This window comes from Nanorana parkeri, unplaced genomic scaffold (assembly GCF_000935625.1).
Source record: "Nanorana parkeri isolate BGI_ZX_2015 unplaced genomic scaffold, ASM93562v1 scaffold862, whole genome shotgun sequence".
Taxonomy (NCBI): domain Eukaryota; kingdom Metazoa; phylum Chordata; class Amphibia; order Anura; family Dicroglossidae; genus Nanorana; species Nanorana parkeri.
The window spans coordinates 156904-182321 of record NW_017307130.1 but is presented as its reverse complement, the minus strand read 5'-3'; the positions used below and the strand labels follow the sequence as shown (position 1 = coordinate 182321).

At 40.0% G+C, this 25418-nt stretch overlaps 1 protein-coding gene across 2 annotated transcripts in view; it reads right to left on the bottom strand.

The window, feature by feature from the left end:
* Positions 1 to 2022: 2022 nt before the first annotated feature.
* The window catches only part of LOC108794522 (protein diaphanous homolog 3-like), a 137481-nt gene continuing 114085 nt past the window's right edge, over positions 2023 to 25418 (bottom strand). For both annotated transcript variants that reach the window (XM_018565575.1, XM_018565576.1), the window contains one exon: positions 2023 to 2434. In XM_018565575.1, the coding sequence (XP_018421077.1) occupies positions 2178 to 2434 (257 nt within the window). In that variant the 3' untranslated portion in view covers positions 2023 to 2177. The remainder of the gene's footprint in view (positions 2435 to 25418) is intronic.

Below are 25418 nucleotides of genomic sequence, written 5' to 3'. Positions count from 1 at the left end.
ATAAACCAAGCATGTCTTCGCCCAGAACTGTGGTGCTCTTCTATGTAGTGACTTGCCAAGAGTGACATTTTGTTGGCTTTGAGCTCATGGCAGAGAAGGTCAGCATGTTCCTCCTCATACACTGTAAACAGATGTCCAGCATTGCAATGACAGTAACACTTCTCTGCATGGAGCTCTTTTATTTCAGTCTCCCTGCTTCATTAAGGCCATCGTGTTGTAATAAAAGCCAGAGGACAGACATACAGACTTGACACACAAATGTGTGTTCAAAGACGATCGCTTTGAGCACATGCATAAAAAAACAGTGTTTTTATATAAAGAAGAATACTTTGGGATTTATGAAGAATTTTTAAGATTGCATAAATAAATATAGATGTGCATGTAAAGCAGAGGCTAATATTGTACATTTGATATTCTAGATGTTGCACATACTGCTCCTACAATATTTAATAATGTACAGAGAAATGATTGTCCTCTATTGGTAACACATTAGCAGCTACACGCGTAAAGTAAATGTCAGTTTTGTTTTCATTTTTTACTAAGGCAAGCCGTTTGCCAACATCCATTTAAAGTATAACTCCACTCCGACACATCTAGTACTGCAAATGCAGGCCAGTGAAAAAAAAACAACAAAGAGAACTCATTATGTACCAAACATAACCTGTGTATACAACTCTTTAGTCGTTTATAGAATATTCACACACAATATTCCATCAGTTTACACTACTTGTACATTTCAGGTTGGGACGGAATGGATACGAAAGTCTGCATATGCACAAAGAAAGGTAAGTTGCAGAAATAATATAACTATGTCCCTATCCTGCCTTATAAAATCAAATTAGTCATTAAGGTTGAGCTATAAGGCTATTTTTACTGTCTGATAATGGATTGAATATATCACCATGTAATGCCTGCTCTCCTTTAAAGAAAGGCATGTTTTCTGTGGTTGCCTAGAAAACTTTTCAAGACGATTGCACTCTCATTGATTTGCACAGTTAATACATTTCATGATTTATCTATCTGGTAACATAGTTATAGTAGAGTTAAATATACTGGAGAATAAATGCAAGAGAGAACAAATCTCCACTATAAAAGAATGAGATTTTTCATTAACTTTTAAGACTTTGTGCAAGCAAAAACAAGACCCATGGCATAAAACATCAAACTTTGTTTTCATTCTGCTGATGAGAAATAAAGAAATGCTATAACATTCCCTACTGAAAGTAATTTCCCTCTTCTCGACTCCATGTTCAAAGGAATTGAATGTAAGATTGTGTAGAATAGTCCACTACACACCATCATGGCCAGCTACAAAATAAATAGGACAATTTAAACTGAATCCTTTAGCTTGCAGTGTTAAAGTGAACCGGTAACAAATAGGTTCAGTTCAAACTGGGAAAAAAATGTGCACAAGCACATTTCAGCAGGTCCAGAGGTATAAGAAGCTCAAGTTCTATGCCAATTCAACTTGTCCTGAGAAAGCTAGACTCCTCTCCCCGGTCTTTAGGGTCACCTTATTGGCAATTATCATCTTACATCACACATAAATAACCAAATAGGGGACCTAGGAGCTGGACCAACCTTGACTTCTCAGGAAAAAGTCAAGATTTGCATAATATTTTAGGTGCTTTTATCTCTGAATCTACTGATCATTTTGGCATGTGGTTTTAACTGAAGATAACCAATGCTCATGGATTTCTTTTATCATATAATCAGTTTTAAAGTACTGTGAAATCTAGTGTCCATGACAGAGTAATTAGAAATCAATGAGAGTAGATGGCGTTTAACTATTAACTGCATTTCTGGAGTTTTTGGGGAGAAGTCTGATCATAGAGAGCTAGGAATATCTGCATGGTCAGAGGGTCCATCATTTGGTTTAGAAATCTTCAGGCTATAGACTAATACCTCAGATCAGATGAGCAACAATATCATTGAATACATATACATGGGTGTCAGGGAACAGACTTTCAGTTGTGAGATGGATACCAAATGGCCAACCTCCATCTAATGTCCATGGCTGGTTTAAGATTGTAGCTACAAATATAGCAGCGAGTAAATACAAAATTAATTCATAGCAGTGTAGCCAGAGACACAGATTTTACTTGCTGGAGGTTTAAATTACATCTTGTTTTTGACAAAACCTTTTGATTAAATCAACATGGAACACTCTTTTGAAATCATAGAGCACGCAATCTTGCAAGGAGAGCTTCCACTTCAGGAATAGACTCTGCTTTGGCTGCAGAGCTATGGCCTTGCCCTTTTTCTTTGTGACCTTCTGAACTGCACACTTCTTTCCTAGCTGAAACCTTGCTTTTTACTGTTGACGAAAGAGATTCCAACTCATAACTGAGTTCCTTAGCAACTGGAGCTCTTGCTGCATTAGAGTGGAGATTTGGTCGTGAACGTGATCTCTCAAATTGTGGCTTTTGGTTCTCTATGGAAATCACAAAAAGAAAAACAAAGTTACTGAAGTGAATTATATTTTGGGCATACAAAGCATTAGATTTTCCATTCAGTTATCATTGAATGTGTAATTTATACACACAGCAGAAAAACAAAAAAATTGCTTTACATGCATAAGCATAAAGGAAAAAAAAGGCACACACGAAAATATATACTGGTATTAAAGAAGAGTCTCTAGAAAGAAGCTGTTTTGTAAAGTAGTTGTTTATAGCTGATTTGGCCCAAGAGGGGAGGATATTGATGTTGGTAATACATCTTTATCAGAGTAATTTGCATTTCTACATAAAAATGGCTTTGATAAAGAGATCGGGTCAGGAGTAAATATATTTTATTTCCGTTTGCATCCATTAGAAAGAATAAGCAAGCTTGTGTTTCTGGTTATAAACCGGCTGTTGGGAGGAAACTTTACATCAGGAATTGTAGCAGCATTGCAGTTTAATGTTACCAAGAAATCTCCGCCACTGTGTTGTGATCTGCATTTTAGAAGGCTACTATTAAAACTTTGTCAATGTATTACATGGGTGAAAAAAAGATGGCTGATTCTGAAAGGGACAAATACACGTCATTTTATAAAAAACTACTTTTTCAGTAGCAATCATAGAAGGTATATATGAAATACACAAAACTGCTAGAACTTAATATAGTAAGAACAAATGTGCTATTGTGGAAAGCCTGAAGAACAATATTTTCTGACACACAACTGACCTCCTGTCCAGTAAACCTATATTACAGCACTGCAAGTTGTCACTCAGTAAGCAGAATGATATAACATATGTTTGCTGCAGAAGACATTTTTTTATATAACATGAACCCATCAAGAAATATGGGGCTGTCATTGCTGACCTCTACTGACAATGCTAGTTGGCTGGCTGCAATGCAGATTAGGAAAGTCAAAATTGCTTATCTGTACAATTTAATGTACTTGATATTAATGACTATTACGAATGTATAAAAGTCAAATGGGTCAACGTGACAAGCAGCCAACTAGCATTTTTACAAAGCTTAGATAGCATTACTACATTTATACCAAAACAGGTTTCCTTCAATTCAATTGAAATTTTCCTTCTCAATCTGCAGCCATAGGCGATTTTCTCTAAAAGCCAAAACAATCTAATGGTATTTTCTAGTAATCATTCCAACATTGGGGATATTCTGTACTAAAATTTGCACTCAGTTCCATAGAATATATTGAGGTAAAACTCAGCAGTGGAGTCTGACACAATCCTTGTAATGTATATAAGTCACCTGAAGAGGATTGTCAGAACCTTCCAGAGTAGAAACATGAGGGCTGCTTTTGCTGCTGTGTTTTTTTCAGGTGCAAGCTCAGAAGCTGACATCCTTGCACCGACTAGCCAATGAAATGTTGGGGCATCTGATAGGCATGCACTTACATTAGCAGGGTGAGAGAATAGCCAGGTAGTGATGCAACAATATGGATACAAGCCCTGTAAAGTTCACCTTTAAAAACAAGTCAGCAATGGCAACTCCCACATTTCTATTTTGATGGGCTAATACTGCAACTAACACAGTTGTTTATAAATGGCCAAACAATACTCTCATACTACATTAAAAATAATACCGCATATAAATAAATATATCAAGTAAATGATTAGGAGACTAGTATTAAAAAGTATAGAAGATTGTTGTTAAAAAAAATAGTATGTAAGCAATCCCTATATGATGTTTTGTGCAGATAATTAAACTTTTACCCACACATGCAATGTTTCTAGCAGAAATTTTACTTTGCTAGTTCTTTAAGAGACTGACTTTACAAACCCAGTTTCCCTTCTCATGCAAGATCCCTCTGTAGATATGCAGCCTTCTAAATTCAGGTAAATTCAATATTCAGGCAACCTTGAACTAGGGGATTGTGCATGGCTTCAAAAACTTGGGATGACATTTAAAGTTTTTCCGTTATCTGCTGAAAGATGTCCTATCATCTCAATAGTAATGACTTTGGAGCACAGGCAGTCACTCATGACAGTGTGGTTTATGTGAGTGCTGAAGATTCCTACTGAAAGCAGCTTGTACATTAAAAGGTGGTTGCTGAAGATATTTACTGCATTGTCATTTTCTGACCAGAGGCTCACAGTGATGGATGAGTATTTTACGCACAATCTTGGACAAACCTGACAATTTTTTAACAGTGTCTTCACCTTCTGGTTACAGACAAATATAAAAATTCTACAGTAACATAAAATGAGTGTATTTCAGACAGGATTTATTAGCTTTGAAGTTATTGGCATAACTGCTCTGCATTATGAAGGTAGCAAATAACTGTTGCTACTTTTTTTTATCATTTGGTGCACAGCTTATTTACTCTTAACCAAGCTACATGCAGCGGCAGAGAAAATAGCAGATACATTAAGCCGGAACATAATAAAAGAGGAGTAGTCCTTCAGACTTATGTTTCATTCAGCTTTTAAGAATAAAGCCACAGCAGGCAAAACAACAAAGCAAAGTATGAGGCCAAAAAGTCATTTATGAAACATGGGGAAAAGACTAAATGCTTCTATGTATATTCTCATAAATACTATAACCAGATAATAAACAATTTGAACTACATTGATGAAATGTGCTTTTAAGGGATAAAGGATAGTGTTCATATGACGCCATTTATTATCACATAGTTGTTTGGCTCATTTTTAAATCAGAATTATAACAAAAGTCACCCAAACGGCCCTGATCCAAAGTTTCCATACCCTGAATGTTTTGCTTTGTTACAGACACACCTGGGTTAAAAAGGAAATTAAAAAAGTTAATTTCCCACATCTGTGGCGTTTTAAATTGCAATTAGTGCCTGTGTATAAATAGTCAATGAATTTATTAGCCTGTGCTTGCAGCATGTTCGGAGCAGACCGGACCGCAGGCATTGATATGCCTTGTGTTCCCATGCGCCGATCGCATTGCGGCCTGAGGGTGTGGCTACACTGCCATTCACTTTAATGGATTGCCAAGCCCCACAACATAGTGAGCCGTCCGCAATGCGATGCAGTGCGTTCCAGCCCAAATCAGGCCAGAACGCACTGTGCCTGGTGGGAAGGAGGCCTAATCCAATTTGTACACCCTCACAGATGCACACATACAAATGCTCAAAATTGTCCTTACTGTAAGGCCCAAGTATAACTACCTTTAAAAAGAGTGAAGTGCCACTATACCCATACATACATTTGGGGTCATACACTGCCTGCCCAAAAAAGAAACTTACCACCAGGATTTAGTTAAGCAAATAGGCAAGAGCCTTCCATTGGATAATTACTGTACTGCAGTGATTAATATGTTTCATATGTTATGTCCCCAGAAAATGAGATCAGCTGCCTACCTGAATCAGCTGCCTACCGTAATCAAAGCTAAAGGAGGTCCAAATAAATATTAGAGTGTACGACTTTTCTTTTTGCCCAAGCAGTGTATATGGCAGTTTAAAGAAACAATCTGCACATAGAAACCCATAGTGACCATGCTTCTCTATTAATTAGTTGCAAGCAATCATATCAGTGGCTGATATGGTTATCTGCTCTTTACCTTATTACTAACTGTTACAGCAATGTCATAATAATTGCCTAATCACATTTACTTATTTAAAAAAGCACAGTGTATTTAACCTGTAACAAGCAGTAAGCATATCAACGGGTTAATTTTTTCATTAAAGTTGTGTAAATTTGGAAAAAGTCATGTCTTTGAAAAATAAAGCTATTACAGGAAATGCTGCATTATTGAAAGCAGTGCTCTACATGAACAAGTAATTAATATAAAGGTTAAATCTATTTACATTGGTAGGTGAAGAAAGTTATATAGACATTTTGCATAATTGGCTTGTGACTTTTTAAAAATGCAGTTATAAATAGTGCTTACAATGCTTCATTAACCTATAATTGAATTACAAATTTAAGACTTGGTCCTGCTTGTGTAAGGAGAACAGCTTTATGATAAGAAACAGATAGTTATAATATTTTTAGAGCATATTTTGGAGGTGAATATAGAATTTGTTCTCCAAATGATGCTATAGCAACTAAAAGTGCAATAAGCACTCAAATGCAGAATTCTTCATTCATTTCAATGGCTCTTACGGCTCACATAAGTACTGTTTGTATTGGGCACAGAAACCAATCATTCCCCAGCTATCATTTTCTATAGCACAGGTAAATTGGTGACATCCTTTGAGGTAGCTCACTACTAACTGTTAATTAACACAGTAGTTTCAATCCCAAAAGTTACTTGAAAAATTGTTAACTTAACATTTTCATATGCTAGAACATGTAATACAAACTCAGCTAACAAAAAAAAGAATTGTGTAAATTGAAGCCACTGATTAGTAAGTCCTATTGGGGTCAATTCCCTAAACTGTATACTTGCAGTATTTTCGTTCCTGTAAATAGGTAAATTATATGTCCGGCCTAAACTTTTTTCCTTTTTGATAGAGTGGAGGAGGATTCCCCTGTTGGACTTTTACTGTTATCTATCACACTGTTAGAGGGATTTCCTCTCACGTGCTGTCACAGTGACAATGTTTGTGCCAGACAGGAAGTGAGGGAAAATTTACAGCAAGGTATTTTTGTTTTTGTCTGCCTTGCTGTTGAAGATTTTTACTCATATCCTTTCTGCTTAAACTGTTGTCAACGTGGTAGTAAGTGAGGAGCTGCCACTCTAACGGAACTCTGGATAGCAATAAAACCCTGGCATGGGTTCTAATCCTTCCCAACTCTATCCACAACTATTAGAAACAAGTTTGGGCTGGACATACACAAATATCATAATTGAAAATGATTCTCCTGGATGAGTTCAATTTACCGCATGCACGTTATAGTATCAACTTTGGTGGTAATGTCTATGTAAGGAAAGAAAACAATTAGCAACAATCACAAGAGGTTTAGCACCTAAAACATTTACAGCTTCTGAAAAATGGTAATTGAGATGTTTTATGAGGTGTACATAAAGGAGAGAAGAAAACAGAGCAATTTGAGATTAAAATAAAATAAGAGAGTATACCAATTTATGAGAAATAAAAGGTTGCAATTGTTAAATAACAATTTCATGTGACTGTATCACAGAAATAACTTAGGTCCCTCGGCTTATATTCGGGACGGCCTATACTCGAGTATATACGGTACACTTCGGTATGATACTTGTGTGTAAATAAAAAGTTTTGATGAGGGAATTATCATAAGATATGTGTATAACAAATACAGTTAACATAATTATACTGTAAAGCTCAATGAACTGACCCAAATATCATGGGTATTTAAAAAGTAGTTGTGGAGAAACAAAAACAAATTAGGTGAATGGTAAGACCAACACGATTATTTATGATCAGTTTCTATGGGTTACTACACTTTACACAACAATGCACCTCAACGATCTTGGAACTGCCGTTGTGAATGGACTGTTTATTTCAAAACAGATTCAACCATGTCATAAAGCAGTAATGGTGAATTAATCCATACTTTACTTGCTATGTACATTCAATATATGTTTATATCATTATTTGTTATCATGGCAATGCAAAGAACAACTGTAAGGATGCAGCTGATCTGCATTTGAGCTGCTTCGGCTACTTGGAGTAGAGAAGAAGTTTTAAAGTGAAAAAAAATTAACACAAGATCTAAGGTTTTCGTATTGCAGGCAATCAGATTGATGTTGTCTATACTGAAATCAGAAAAAGAAGTATGCTGGTTTCTATGAGTTCCATCACACTGCACATTACTCGTTGACACCCTGAACTGGCTTTGTCCATCCAAACTTCTAGACATGGAAGACCAAGGGAAACACAACAGTGACCCTGATGATATAGAAGCAGCTTCTGAGAGCAATAAAGTGGTATTGCTTATTGACATATCCAGAGACTAAAGGTTGAAACAAATGGGTTTGTCCATTATCTAATCTGGACATGATTCTTTTGGCTAAGTCAACCTTCAGACCCCCACGAGACATCCCTTGGCTGACAGAACGTGGATGAAACAGAGAATTGTTATGGCATACTTTTTGCTCCCACCTCCATAGGCATAAAAGTGCACTCAGGCAATCTAAGCCTGCATGTTCATGTTACAGGTTGATAACAATAATAATCCTAAAAATAGATGGTTTATGCCTATACATCTGTCCACCCTCTAATGTCTTTGGCCAGTTTAGGATCACACAGCATATTTGCCTTAAGTATGTACTTTCACTGATGAATGATCATTGAATATAAGTCATATGTCAAACCTAGACATGCACATAGAAGATCCTCTCTTCTGAACAGCAAAATATAAAGATTGAAACATGGAATATTACAGTAAACGACAGCAGTGAAAGCCCAGATTACATCTTTTAGAAGAACATAACTGTACCACACCTCCACTTTCCAGTAAAAGATGAAAATTGAGTGCTCTGGCAATTTCCCCAGACATTTGAAAGTGTACAGTATATAATGCTAATATTGAAAGATTTTCTTATTTGACCTGTAACGGCATTCAGTCAATTGACCATGCACATGAAGGGATACCAGCACGCTTACAGCACATCTGCCTATTAGTACGAAATTCTCTTTCAAATAAGTGTGATATTTTTAGCAGCAGGACTTGCCCTGATCACTTCTTTTTGGGGGCATAATTTGCCTTTAAACTGAATATAACAAATGTGACTGAATTAGCATTTTAATGAGCTGTTGATAGAAAATTCACACTCCTGGGCTACATTAGTAACAATTTGAGCAAATCATAATGGCAATCTGGGTACATTAAATGAAAACCCATTTCACATTAAAAATTAAAAGCTGCAAAAAACTATAATAAGTAGCTGTGCTGTCTGCAGATTCCATTCTCCAGCCTTACAATGCAATAAAAATGATACTTATTTTTGTATGACATACCAAAAAAAAGTAACATTTCTATAGATGATAGTGTAGTTTGAGGGATTCGAGTAGTAACATATACTATGTACAGTGCATATTTTTCAGACAAATTGATTGATCTTGTCTGAGCATTTCATATAAAAATTTGTCCTGCAGACCTGTGAAGGATGGAAGTCTTGGAATGTGCAAAAGCCGTTTATATTTGTCAGTTTAGACAAGTATTTGGTTTTTCTTATCCATTTTGCTTGTCTGATATTTGACTGAAATCTCCCTCTGTGGATGACTCTGGCATACTAATGTGATTGCTACAGATCAATAGCTATACATTTTTTAATCATGTCAAAAAAAAAAAAAAAGATTGGTGCAGTGTGACTTAAACACAAAGATGTTCAAACTTTCATGCCTTGTCTCAGAATGTCGTCCCAGCTAGATTTATGTGTCTTTGAAGCTGACTGTCATAACACCTGCATTTAATGTCTTCAGGTACCAGCTTTGCTTTAGAGATTTATGAATAATCAGAATATTTTAAAGAGAATAACAAGAACTTTGTTTTTTCCGTATGTATTGCAAGTAGAGTTAAAGCTGAAATGCAGGAAAACAGCTATGTACACTGTTTTGCCTGCCAAATGATTTGTAATTCTGCTCTGCCAGCCTTGAGATCTAGACAACCCTGCCAAACAGTCAGTCCTGTGATCCAGTGATCCCTGCTAAACATCAGTCCAGGTCATGGACCTCCCTGCAGTACAGACTTGTCTAATCTGCTTGAACCTGTAATTCGAATGAGCAGTAACACACCAATATACACTAGATCTTGAGAAAGACTTGAGAAACCCACCCTGTCTTAGTCCAAGTAAAACTGGCTGTGCAGGGGATTACGTGATGCTGATACATAAACCGATTTAAGTACTTATCTAAAATACATTCAATGATTTTAATAAATATATAACTGCATTTTTTTACAGATCTGACTAGAGTTCAGGTTTAAAGAATCACTTGAGAGGTAGGCGAGAAATTCCCTCATTTGTGGATAGAAGTGAGCAACATTGAGCTGCTGTTAGGAGAGCTTACATGCAGCCTATCAATTGTGAACGCATATCCTATTTCCTTTCAGCAAACAGCTGCATGTGGTATTCAGAAAATCAGCAAACATAATATATTGATAAGGGCAAGAGGTAAGATAAGACAAAGCCAAGAGTATATGTAGCTGTAAAACTGTATTTATTACATTAAATTGTCAACACCTGACCTGATACCTATATGCTGGGTGCCAACTGATACTATGTACTGGAAAATGCCCTTGGAGCCTCCAAAAGTTTTCAGTTTTTCACATTTTGACTCTTCCTAAAGTCAATGCAGAGGATTGTTTTTGTGCATCCTGTTGAGCTATGTGGGGGTCTTAGCAGCCTATTCAAAAGCACCTTCTCCTGTAATGAAGGATGAAATAGCAGTGTTCCTCAGCATTCATGCTATGCTGAGTGCAAAAGTGGTATATTGTAGGTGACTCTGCATTTTAGTAGCTCCCAGTGTAACCTGCAACAATGCATTTTCTAGCCCAATATACCAATTTGCATCTTGGGAGGAATTTATCAAAACTGGAGCAGATGTGCATTGCAACAAATCAGCTTCTCTCTTTCATTTTCAAATCTTAACTGAACAAACTGAAGAGAGAAGTTGATTGGTTGCTATGCACATCTGCTACAGTTTTTGTCTGCTTCAGTTTTGATAAATTCTTCTCACTGCCTAGGATTTAGGTATGTGTATTCCCACAGGAAACAGGCTATCTTTAAACACAGGCCAATCCCCATCTACTGCATTCCTGCTGCATTATTATTGGATTTAAACCAAGTACAAGCAGCAGACTTTAGTGTTTGTCTTGTGTGCTGGCAAATGAAAAGGTGAACATAATTTTCCAGCCTTGCTGATTTCCACGATAGTGGTGTCCTAAGGAAATATTTGGTGCTTCCTACTTCACTTGCTGCAAAATTGTGTGTACGCTATCAGGGGGGTACAGCTGATACCTATGTAAGGGGCCCTGGAAGCCTGGGCCCCTCAGCCTATTGACAGCAGAGGAGATGCAGGAGGCCAGGCCCTAGCAGCGTCTGTCTGGCGGTGGCAGAGGAAGCCGGGGCCCAGCAGCACCTGTCTGGCGGTGACAGAGGAGGCCGGGGCGCAGCAGCAGGTAAGATGAGCTGTGTGTTCTTGGTATTCTGGGAAAGGAACCCTAACCAGCCCACCTGAAACCCTGCAGAGCCCACCATAGAGAGTCTCAGATGGGCTGTGCAGGATCTATGGTGGGCTCTGCAGGGTCACTCTTAGGTGGGCTGTGTGAGGTCTCAGGTGGGCTCTGCAGGATCTCAGATGGGCTCTGCAGGGCCTCAGGTGGGTCCAGAGTCCAATGCATTACTAAGTCCAGTGCATTTTTAAGTCACGAGTCCAGTGCGTTACTACGTCCAGAGTCCAATTCATATACTGTTCTGCATTGCTGTATAATGTATTGCTGGGATTTGTAGTCCCCCTACAGCCGGTGCCATTCTGCATTAGAGTGTAAGCTCCTCTGTACAGAAACTAATGTGACTGGCTCAGTGTTCTCTGTACAGCACTGTGGTATATGTCAGAGCTATGTAAATGTATAATAATAGTGTGAGACTGTGGGGGGACCACAAGTACCAGTATGCCATTGGCAGCTTGAGGGGGAGGGGCCTAGCCATGTAGGCTGTATGGGGCCCCATGATTTCTAATGGCGGCCCTGTACGCTATTATCATTATAGGTATCAGGACTAGAGTAACGTACATATGTCAAAGTTTTAATAGCAATACTAAAGTAACTTCAATTCAAAACAATATGTTTGAGCCAAGTATACATTGAACACTTTCCTATGTTGCATATTAAATGAACTTCTGTGAACTTCTCACTTGCTAATCGTATGCATGTTTTTCCTTGTTTGATATAATCTCCTTTTCCCAAAGGGACCAAATAGACTTATGTCATTTTGTTAGGACAAGTTTAGAATCAATGTACTGTGTATTATAACAATACTTCTTACAATTGACAAGGCAGCGTTTTGCAGTTTACATTTTTCTAAGCAAAAAGCCCAAGTGTTTGATATTCCTCATATGTGATGTCCCTGCTTTTTCAGTACCTTAACTTCAGTACTGAAGGTTCTTTTGTCATTGACACTTACAAACTTCATGTCACAATGAATATAAAAATGTCAAAATTTTGGCAAAATTTCAGATGTAATTTGAAAAGTCTTCCTGCCAGTCACTTAACCCCCTGGGTGCTGTATGTCTAACTTCTTATATTTCATTTTCTTTCAGCCAGCAGAAAAAGGTAAATGTTTTTGCTTCTAATGCAATCTCTTGCTTTATTATCTCTATTAACGTCTACTACAATTTATGCTAACTAAAAAGCTGGATAATAAAGAACCATTCTGGCATCACAAAGAACAAGAACAGTTACCCTCGGTTCTAAGTTATCTCTCAGCAACTATTCTGCACTCTTATAGTTGAAGGCTACCAAACCGAAGAAACAGTCACCCCTTCCTCTAAGATAAATTAACTCCAAACCTGATGCCGTCATCCTTTAAGCTGAACTCCAGGCAGACAGAAAGAAAAGGTGACAAATAAAAGCAGTTACTTGCTAATTTAAAAAAAAAACAAAAACATTAAAGTTATTTTAAGAGAATAGAGGAACGATGGGGGTCACGTGCCATGGTGGGAGAGGCTGGGTCCTGACACAATGAAGAAACAAGGTGCAGAGGAAGTTAAAACCGTGGAAAGGGGGTAGGAAATGTAGTGAGAAAGGGATAAGGACAATGTATGTGACAGTTGGTGGTGAGAGCAGGGATGGGGGGTGCAGGCGCAGTAATTTGAGTATGTGCATGAAAGTGCGCTGAGAAGAGCAGTGGTGAGGGTGTGCAGGCATGGTGGTGGTTGGGGGTGTGTTTGTTCAGGCACAGTGGTAGGGAGAGCTGCAGGGGAAAGATGGGCCAGCAACAACCCCCTAACACCACCAGGCTGCACCTAGCACCTGAACCCCTTTCCCCTTGCTCTCACCACCTGCATGGTCCCCAACAAGTACGTCTGCACAGCCTTCTTTCTCCTGAATTTACCACTGCACCTAAGGACAGCAAGGGAAAGGGGGGTGTACAAATGCAATGGTTGTGGACGATACTGATGTGGTGGGGGGATCAAGTATAAGTGGGACATGCTTGGGATGAGAGGTGGTTGTTGGCAAAATGGTAAGAAATATAGTGAGAGTAGTGTTCAGGCACGATGTTAAGGGGAGCATTAGGGTCAAGTGCACTGGTTAGAAGAGGGGGTTGGAATGGGAGTCAGGCATGGTGCCTATTAGCAAAGGGGGTAAGGTGCGGTAGTTGGAGGAGAGTATGAAGGTATCATGCAGTGGTTAGAGGAGGGGGTTGGAATGGGAGTCAGGCATGGTGGCTATTAGTAAAGGGGGTTAGGTGCAGTGGTAGGAGGAGAGGGTGGCAGTCAGGCAGGGTGGTGGGCAGGCAGGGGGAAAAGGGGAGGGGGTGGGGGTCAGGCACCGTGGATATGGTAGGGAGTAGGGGTCAGGTGGAGAAGCACAGTGGTGAAGGCAGGGTGAAGAGCAGTCATGTAGGTGCACAGTGGTGGAGGCTTGGGGGTCAGGTGCACATGAGAGCAATGGTGGGAGAATAGTGGCATCATTAAAAAATCAATGTAATCATTAATTTGCTACTGCCTGGGTTAATGCCACCATTTTACCTAAGCACAAATATGCTACTGTGACATGGGTGTGATGCAACACATGAGCAGTAGCATCCCAATGTTATTGCAGACCAGAAAGATGGCATTTTCTTCAATCATGCACATGCGCCATTTTGCTTAAGTCCAAAGACGCTACTCTTCTTGTGTAGTAGCAGTGTCATTTTACTGCAGCCTGAAGTCTCACAAATTTCAGGCAGTGGTTTCTAACTGGAGGTGGCTAAAGTAAATACAGTAATAGGATGGCGCGCATGTACGGGTAAAGATGCCTATTTATTGTTGCAATTATTACCACCTAAAACGCTAGTGAAACAGAACACCATGGCGTTGAAATCCAGGGGAAAAGTTAAATCTTGATTACCATCTCAAAGTTAGGTATTACATCCACATCCACATTGTTACCTATAACCAACTCTATTGCATACAATTCTGTTTAATTATTTTGACTTACATCTCTCTATTTCAGTATGGAACTAACGGGGAAACTAAAAAGCCATTTTACTTGCTGTATTCTTCTTTGAATATAACTATAGCATATACATATACTGTATAAACCAATGCACTGGAACACCCACTAGCTTCTTGGATCATTAGGGGGTGAGATCTCTGCATATGATTACCCCAGTCAGCTTATCTACAATGGTTTTTACAATAAAGTCTGGCTCAGCCTTTTGTCTTTTTTCCATATTAAATGTTTTTCAGATATGTAGCTATTCATATACTGTTTTTCATATCAGCTAAGAGATGTAAAAAAATACTGTGGTAGACACTTGCGATAGGAGATGAAACAATAGTACAACAAAATGAACTGTTCAAAAAGGATCTTCCTTTGCAAGAGAATCATATAAAACAGCTAGTGGAACCAGGCATGCTTCGTGTTATTTCAGTCATATAATTTCCCAGCAGACAGTTATGTCTCTGAAAGGGTTAAAGGAAACATTACATAAAGTCAGAGAGACCAGAGACAGCAGGATTTATTAAATGGTAGCATGAAAGCAAATTGAAGTCACTCCTTTAATAAAGTTCTCACTCCTAAATATATTGTACCTTTTCTGTCAGAAACCTGGTATTTGTCTTTACAGGTAGTGGATATAATACACAGGGGAGCACTAAACAAACTGACACCATATAAGCACAGCTGGGGAAAGTTCAATTCTTCCTCCAAAAAAAAAAAAAAATAAAGCCTGGAAATGCAGCAGCGGGATACCAGTGAAGGGTTAGTGGAGAGGTGGTTAGAAGGGAAATCTGTCAATGCTTGAAGAAAACAGTTTGACAGTCAGTTTCAAAAACAGAATAAACCAATTGAATGCCCTCGGAAAGCTCAACAGGATATTTTTTTAATTTGTTCTTGAGGAAAAACGAAGCCCTGGAGTAAGAATGTTTGAAGCTTGAAATGTAGAGTTACACAATGTGGCCTTGTCAACGAAACATGTAACTCCAACGTTTTTAATATTTCATATAGTTTATTTAACAAGTAGTTCTGGAGAATTTAGGTCTCAGGTGATGAAGACTCATCAGTAATAAGTTCTGTTATGGCAAAGCAGATTCCCCAAGAAATTATTTTCATGATTGGCTTTAGCTGTGTTACTAGTGAAGTTGGTACACGCTGCAACATTATGTAAAAGTATCAGTTTTGCCATTTAAAATAAATTGCTTGGCTTCTGTGAAAATAAAAAAACATTTTATATGCTAGGTAAGACTATTTAAAGTTTATATAGTTCAGTCTAGGGTAGAGGCTGAAGCACCAAATCAACCACTGGCTTTTAGTATCGCTCAGAGACTCCAGCAGGAGATCTCCCCACCCAAGTCAATTTCTATATACAGGGACGTCCTTAAAATAAGGGAAGCCTGAGGCTATTGCCTCAAGTGGCATCTCTTTGGGTCATGCAGGGAGCGGCAGGCAGAGTGGCATGGCACTTTGCTGCACAAATTTTGCAGTGCGTTTGCCACCCCCTTTCTGGCCAGAGCGCCCCATTTTGGTAAGGGCCACACATATGTGTAAGGGCCACACATATCTCCTCGCCCAGCTCTTAGCAAATCTGGGAGGCTCTGGCCAGTGTCCTGCCCAGCTCCTGGGAACAAGTGACATCATTGGTTGCCAGTAGCTGAGCGGGACACTCAGGCCGGCATCGTGCCCAGCTCCTGGTAATCAGTGATGTCACTGGTTGCTAGGAGCGAGTGGGATGCTCTGGCTGGCATCCCACCTAGCTCCTGGCAACCAGTGACATACTGTAATTGAGCTAGGCAGGATGGCAGCCAGAGCCAAATGATGCAAAGCCCAAGACTGCCTTCCCCACCCCTGGAACGTGCACAACCCCAGCCTTAGATGGCAAAAATGCTAGGAACACCCCTGGCTATATATGCTCCAAGATGAAGGCAATCATAAATTAGTTAGGACCTCGTTAAACAGAGATGCCTTGTGGCAGTGTGGCTTCCACGTATTTTTAAAAAGGTTGTGCAACTAAATCCTGTTTTTAACGCAAATAGTATAATTAAAGAACCACCTGGAATGTGTGAATAGAAGACCTTGCAAATATGGGAAACAGTTGCCTGGTGCGTAAAAGCCCTAGTAGCACTCACACACCGAGCAGAGTGCGGCTTAACACGAAAGGGTAACCCCAATCCTTAAGACTATAAGTTTGAATGACATTTTCAGAGTCTTTCTAATAATGTAAGCAGTTGCTACAAGGTAGACATGCAAAGCACACTATACATCCAGACAAAAGAGGTAGATCTTCTGGAGATACAGTTGAGCCAGACATGAGGATGGGAGAACAATGTCCTGGTTGAGGTAAAAGCCACCTTAGGAAGGAACAAGGCTCTAGGCCCCAGCACTACCTTACCCTTAAAAATGGTTCTTTAGAGGACAAAGCCACCAGCTCAGGCACAAACCTTGCAGAGGTGATGGTGACAAGGAAGGCAAGCTTGTGAGTAAGAGTAGAAAGGAGAATATCCCTGATAGGGGTTAAAAAGAAGCACTGAGATTGTTTACGAAAGCTTCTTTCTGATTCATATACAGTATGCCTGTCTTTCAAGACTTAGACTTCAGCAGCCATGCCGTTAAAGCCAGCAACCATGAAGCAGGATGATAAAATGGTCCCTAAGACAGAAGGTCCTGATGATCTGGAAGAGCCATATCTTGCATAGGCTGCTAATCTGTGAAGTAATACATACAGGTTTGAAAACATGAACCAGGGAGGGATAGATAAAGGAACTCTAGCTTGTTGCTCCTAGAAAGCAGCTCCTGTATCCACGCATCTTAGATGCAGGCTGTCCAGGTTGCCGCAAAGGCTAACAGATGTCCTCCCACTTTGGAAAATCTCTATAAAGAATATCTGACGCGAGAGGGTGCACTGGAAAGGTCTTGGTAGTCTTAGGGCCACTAAGGGATGCTAGACAGGTAGCAGCACTGATAGAGGCTGCAGGATGATCTTCCAGTTTCAAAGTGGTGCACACTGTGTCAGTAGGAGCTGAAATGGTCTTTCTAGTAGTAATGGCATCACTGAGCTCCTGAACAGACTGAGGTGCAACCTGGTGGCGTCAGATTGACTGACACATAATGTCTCAGAGGTGTTCGATTGGATTCAGGTCAGGCAAGCAAGGGGGCCATTCAATGGTATCAATTCCTTTATCCCCAAGGGACTGGCTGCATACTCTGACCACGAGTCTGGGCATTATCGTGCACCAGGAGGAACCCAGGACCCACTGCACCACCGTGGGGTTTGACAATGGGTCCAAGGATTTCATCCCGATACCTAATGGCAGTCAGAGTGCCATTGTCTATCCTGTAGAGGTCTGTGCATCCCTCCATGGATATGCCTCCCAAGACCATCACAGACCCACAACCAAACCGGTCATGCTGAACAATGTTACAGGCAGCATAACAATCTCCACGGCTTCTACAGACCCTGTCACGTCTGTCACATGTGCTCAGGGTGAACCTGCTCTCATCTGTGAAAAGCACAGGGCGCCAGTGGCGGTCCTGACAATTCTGGTGTTCATGGGAAATGCCAATCGTCCTCCATGGTGCCGGGCAGTGAGCCCAGGGTCCACTAGCTTCCATGGCGGTATGATTTTTTGTTTCTATTTGTTTTCGTGTTTTTTTTCATTTAAAAAAAAAAAACGTTTGAATCTCCCGCCGTTTCCGCCCCCCTGCGACGCGGACGCTCGCAAGGGACGGAACCCGGAAGCCGGCAGCGGCCGGAGGACACAGCTCAGCTCGAGGGACAAGGTAAGAGACGCGCTGTGTATGCCCGGGGTTACCGCTTATGGTAAAGAAAAATTTTCCTGAGCCACACTCGGGAATACCGCCAAGGAGGTTAAAGGAGGTCGGGCCCTCAGGCCACCCTCGAAGTCTGCTTCTGATTGTTTGGTCAGAGACATTCACACCAGTGGCCTGCTGGAGGTCATTTTGTAGTGCTCCGGCAGTGCTCATCCTGTTCCTCCTTGCACAAAGGTCCTGCTGATGGGTTAAGGATCTTCTACGGTCCTGTCCAGCTCTCCTAGAGTAACTGCCTGTGTCCTGGAATTTCCTCCATGCTCTTAAGACTGTGCTGCGAAACACAGCAAACCTTCTGGCAATGGCACAAATTGATGTGCCATCCTGGAGGAGTTGGCATGCCTGTGCAACCTCTACAGGGTCCAGGTATCGCCTTATGCTACCGTAGTGACACTAACTAGCCAAATGCAAAACTAATGAGAAACAGTCAGAAAAGATGAGTAGGGAAAAAAAATGTCAGCGGCCTCCACCTGTAAAACCATTCCTGTTTTGGAGGTTGTCTCATTGTTGCCCATCTAGTGCACCTGTTGTTAATTTCATTTACACCAAAGCAGCTGAAACTGATTAACCATCCCCTCTGCTACTTAACTGACCTGATCAATATCCTAGGAGTTTAATTGACTTGATGCTATACTCGGATAAACTCGGCAAAAGTCGCCGGGAGTCTGTTTAAACAGCCCCGATGCTGGCGACGTACACTGTACGTCGTCAGTCACGAAGGGGTTAAAAAGTGTTCCTTTTTTGAGCAGTGTATAACGTATTTTACTAAATTATGTTTTTAAGTCACAGCAAATGAGAATATTTTCTGGACACCCATTTATATGAGGCATACTGGAGTGACTGTGTTAATGTTTTAACAAATGGTCTAAATGCAGCAAAAGTACATTTATGCTAATTTGATATGCGTGCCATGCTTGCTCGGATACATCTAGAACAGTGATAGGCCGCTAGGAATAAATGAGACATAAATTAGTAATATTATATTTGCATAGTAATTGAGTTCTACCCAACACACCCCTGACAAATTCACCAGGAAAATAAATAGTAATTTGATTGCCTCTAGGATGATAGGGTAAACAGAACTGTTAGGAGATAAACAACTGTATACCTAACAATTATTGACATTATGTTAAAAGAAAATAATCTCTAAATACATATATCTACTTTTTTTTTAACCAGCTACATAATAGAAGAATAAAAAAACTGATTTTTGTACTTTTTGTGTAAAATCCATTTCATGATGTCAATAAAGAGACACAGGTGTAGTAGTTTTGAGACAACTGGGTTATACTGCCATCTTTTGGAAGAATTGGACAGTGGTAAAAAAGTAACAAATAAGAATACCAGCCAGGTATAAGCCCCCCTTCACATAAGCCCAAACATGCTTCGGTTTTTGAAAAACTGACACATGGGACCTGTGTACCATTATCTTCTGTTGTAAAGCCGACAGTCGGCTTTACAAGTTTAAACAGAGTCCCGGCGTACACTGTACGTCATCAGTCACGAAGGGGTTAAGTACAAAAATCCAGTTTTGATCATTCATTAAGGGACACAAGATCAGTAGTAATTTTGAGACACATGGAATGTCCAAAAGCATTCAAACTGAGGGGTGGACAACGCAACAAACCAAACAAGCCACCAAAATCAACAACAATAAACAAGTGGGTGCCTGCAGCTCAGCCTGAATGACCTTACTCCTAAAGCTGACATCAGATGAAGCCGGAACATCCTTGGAAGCCTTGCAAATGTGGGAAACAATACCTGATGCCAAAAAGCACAGGAAGCCCTCACAGACCTAGTATAGTTAGCCTTAACAGAAAAGGGTGGTACCCGATCCATCAAACTATAAGCTTCAACAGGGGCCATCAATAATAAGAAAAGGGGAGTCAATTTTACTAACGGGAGCAGTGGCAGAGAGATGAACTTGAATAGCATAAACCACATCTAGACAATGGAGGGAACTACTATCACACCCAGAATGCAGGCTCAAATGAGGCAATCTCAAGAGGAGATTGTCCAGATATTCAACTATGGTGATGCCCAGGGAGCATAACAAGGCAAATACAGGGGCTAGAACCCTGGAGAACACTCAGGGTGCTGAGGACAGGTCAAAAAGTAGAGCTACAAACTGGTTGTGTTGAGCATCTATAGCAATTTGAGAAAAGCCCACTTTATGTTTGTGTGCTCCCATTCACAAAGCAAAAAATGTTCAAAGTATTTCTTATCTTCCTAGATGTGTCTTTGGAGCAGGCCTTTGAGCAGACTACAAGCTACTCTGAACAATATGAAAGCGAAAGTGGAGAGATAAACAGTTGGGCCGACTCCGTTTCCTCCCATTATTACAGGATTTAGAACACAAACCCTGAGGTCTCTAACACTTTCTTAGGACAAATGTTCAAATTTAGTTTACAACTGACAAATAGATTTGCTAATACAGTACAAACTGGGTTAATTATTCTAAACATTAACTCCCAAACCCTCTTCTTAATCCCTTCCCGACTGATGGGATTATTCTGCCATGGTCTTTCAGTTCCTTAACGACCAGTGACGGAATAACCCCGTCATGCGGTACTATGAGCGCTGGTCCGTGCATGGACCAGTGCTCATTGAGCTAATGCTGTTGATGATTCCTTTGGGGTCCGAGGCAGACCCTCAACAGCAATTTAGGAGGTCCCAGAATGGTGATCACTGTGATAGCTGATTGCAGTGATCAACGTGCTGTGACAGCCACTGGGCCGGATTTCAGCTCATTGTGTTGCGGAGCTGGAAGCTGGCTTAGTGTATTACAAAGTATCTCTAAAGCTAATACAGTGTGGGGGGTTATCAAAACTGGGGCAGCAAAATCTGGAGCAGTTGCCCATGGCAACCAATTAGCTTCTCTCTTCAGTTTGTCCAGTTAAGCTTTCAAAAGTGGATGTTGATTGGTTGCCATGCACAGCTGCTCCAGATTTGATAAATGCTTTTAAAAATGTAAAAAGGAAAAAAAGCGACAACTTTTTTTAAAAGATACGTTTTGCAAAAAAAGATAAGAAAATATAGTGCCGATGAGGCTATTAAACTTAGGAAACAAACATATCACATTCTAAAAATGTATTTCACTCCTTGTTTTTTGTGACCTATAACACCTAAAATAAACTGAAATCACAAACTATGTACACATTATTATTGCATTTTGAAATAAAAAATAATAATTAATTAAAGCCCATTTTGTCCTCTAAAAATTGGTATATAATATTTGTAGGGGCATTGAATGAGGAAGATGGAAATTATGGTTAAACAAACACACAACAAAAATGGCATAATTGCTCTGGTCCCCAGGAACAAAACATTTTTCTGAAGCTGTGCCACTAAGGGGTTAGCATTGCCTAGAGGGGAAGAACATTTTTGGAGTTTCTGGTTTTGGAATTTTCAGAATTGTGTGAGTAAAATTGTTTTGGAACAGTGAAAAAATGGGAGTAAAAATATTTGCACCATCGAGGCAATGACAGGTTTGCTTGCAGGTTTGGGCTGGGATTTTAAGGCCCAATCCATTCAGGTGAATTGGGACCCTGACTTGGTTCAGGGCTTTAAAGCAGGAGCCTGGAAGAAACAAAATACATTATTTTTGTGTTCAGGAGTGAAAAGAACTATCTCATGTGGAGACTTAGGCTCTGGTAAATGAGCACTTCCAATGACGTCCTTAATAAAATTGTCCAGAGAGGCACTAAAAAAGATGATCCCCCTTAAAAGGCATAAGTAGGCCAAACACCCTCTGCATATATTTACGGAGAGGACACTAATTTTGGAAACTTTATAACCAATGTTGATTAAGCCATCTACACAGTAGTGTAGTGAAGGGGAGAATGCAAAAGCTCTAAATGCTGCATTTGCAAAGGATCAGTGAGGATAGCAGCTAAAGTTTAGTTTATTACCCTAAGAGTTTAACATCAAAGCAATGGTAGGCGGAATAGCAGAACCTGCTAGTCAAAACAGAGATTTGGAGAGCAGTTATAAACATTTATCAGTAGAATCCTTACACTGGGGCATCCTGAAGCAGTTTTACCAAGATCACAGCTGCTGCTGCAGCAGTCGTGATCTTGGTACTGTTTTAAACAGTCGGCCATGGGTGTTCACATACAAGTGATCCAGCAGCTATACAGCCTCTGAATCGCTTGTACAGTGCTGCAGAGTATGCTCCCCCTGCTGCTGGCTACCTTGGGCTGTGCTGTCCAGCGTGCGGCCCCGGCACAGCAAGTCTTTCCTCTGTCAAATCCTATTTGCTATGACATAGGGGGCTTGTTAGCTCCCTACGTGATAGCAATAAAGTGTAAAAAAAAATTGAAGTCACATATAAACAAAATACAAAAACATTGAAGTCCCCTACCTACACAAAAACACAGGTGGCGGGTGTGCCTATGTGCCAAAATGACAATTGCTCCACACACGTTACAAATCACTGTGAATGTCAGAGTGAGAGCAATAATTCTATGGCCACCAATTACAGTTAATACTAAACTGATGAGCTGTATAAGATTTTAAAGTGTCACCTATGGGAAATTCTGGGTATTGTAGTTTTTTGTGGTTTCATGGGCACACACAATTTTAAGGCTTGACATCCGTAATATACAGGGGTACGGGTACTCCTAGAATGAGATCCTAATAGGTTGGACTTGATGGACTAATGTCTTTATTCAACCTCAAATACTATGTAACTATGTTTGGTATCTATTTACCCGACAAGACCCCATCTTTTATATTTTAGCAAACAATTGGGTATTATATTCTGTTTTTGTGCATTAAATTAAATTTTTGTGTATTTTATATTAAAATACTGGTTTGATGAACATTTGCAAATACAGCAAATAGAGTGCGACATAAACAAATAGCAATAAAATAATTTTTTTATTCTACAGGGCCTCTGTTTTTTAGAAAATATATAACTGTTTAGGGGTTTAAAGCAGTTTCCTAGCCCAAAATTCAGATTTTATCATGTGAGTGCAAATATAAAGAGATTGCTCCAAACAGCAAGTAGTTAATTGACACATGCCATGTTTTGTTGAGGCAAGAAATCACTGGGTCCACAGTGGGAACAGATAACTTTTAATACAGGACTCCTCAAAGGGGTATTGCTTTGAAAAACTTTTTGGAAGAGTGAACATTTTGACAGGATTTTCCTAATCTCCATCTAAAACTTTTTAAAGTCAGGAATGTACTAGGAAAGCTTTATTAAATGTCAGACCTCAGAGAGGTCCCAAGCAACAATAAAAACAGCAGCTGTCGATGCAACTAGGTGTTCTATTTTTAAGTCTCACACTGCATGAATAAGAACCGATATGGTATCTTGAGGTAAAGGTAGCCGACTGTTCTTCCTCAAAAGTGGGCACATCCAAAAGGGATTTATGAGACTCCTTATGATAAAGGTAATCAGAAGCAGATGGCACAGAAACTGCAATGGTTGCAGGGATGTCAAATAAAGATTCTGTTAGGGAAGGCATTGAAGTGTGCTTATGACCTCTATGCTCAGAGCCTGCAATCATAGTGGCATATTTATTCATAAAACCCAACATGGCTAGTGAGAATTCCATGGATAAAGCAGAGGAGGTTACTACACCTGATGAAGCCTAGGTGGAATCTAGGGGAGGGATCAATGGTCTAGGCTGTTGGTGTCAGGACTCTGTTCAGGGACAATGCAGGAAGCTCCAGAGATGATATTAGATCGTGAGCAAGAGAGGCCATGGGACCACTTCTCTTGTGCTTATGATCTGAAACACTGTATTGCAAACAGTTGTAGTGAATGGAGAACACATAGTTAGGGATTTGTTTGTACTTGCAACAACAAATTTGCAAAAGAGCAGGAAGCATTAATGGCCAGAGGTGACTGGTAGACTAAAGGGGGCAGCAAGGACTATGTGTGGTAAAAACCTGCTCGTCATTTGCATAGGAGCAAGGGAGGAAAGCACCACACAAAATAGCCAAGCCAAGGAAAATGTAAGGGACCGGGAACACTAAAGGGTGCTACAGATTAGCACATGCGCTCTGCTGCTGCCTGGAAAGGGCCGTAAGCGGAGCTAGTAAATGAAAGGGTAATACCTTACTGTCTTTTTCCCTCTTGCATAGGCTTACTCACAAGGAAGTCATCAGAGACAAGGTACACCAAGGATAATGACACAGCTCCTAACCTAGAAAGTGCTTTGGGGCTAACTAACATGGAAACAATTCTGAGAAAGAAGCAGAGCCCAGAGCCCTCAGCTCACATGGCAGGCATGACATGCATCTCCAGTTTGGCAAGGTCTGAGTATGGTCTTCAAGGCTATGTGGAGGATTAGGCAATCTTGATAGCTATATATAAAGAGCCCACGCCCAGCAGAAAACAGATGAAGTCTTGATTGAAGCGAAAGCATATTCAGGAAAAATAAGATGGCTAGCAAATATGGGTAAACATTTTTCTCAAGAGATAAGACATTCATCCTGCTAGTACACCAGTAAAAAACTGAAGCATGCTGAGAGTGGGAGGGGTTATACTTGGCTGGCCACCTTTTTTTGTTTGAGAGTGTCTAACTCCTCCTAAAGGCAGCAGTATAACTTAATGGTCTCAAAATTAATACTAATCCTGTGTGTATTAATGAGCAATAAAAAAAAATATTTTTTATCATAAGTGTCGTCCTTGATTTATATTTTATGACTCGCTTTGCATCAGAAACCACCTAGGAAAGTCAGTTTAGATATTTTATTCTCTTGTTTCTCCTTTGCTAAAAGCCGTCCTGTAAGGGTGAATTATTTTTCATCAATTTTAAATGCATTAACGCTGTTGGAAAACCAAATTAAAAATTAAAACAAATAGTCTCCTAGGGTCCTGTTTAAGCCTCTGGGCTGCAATGAATTATTACGCAACATGTTGGATTTTCCCCCCAGTTATATCAGTACAGAAAACATTAATCATTAAGTATAAAAGCTAAGGAGGGGTAAATCAAAGAGAGAAAGCAGCATGCAGTGATAAAGACACATGGCACCATTTGCGCAGGCATTAAAAGGCTACAACTGAGAGAGTGCCAACTTTGAGCTCTGTACAGCAGCAGTGACATGGAATTTACTTTGTCTAAGGTTTTTTTTTTTTTTTTT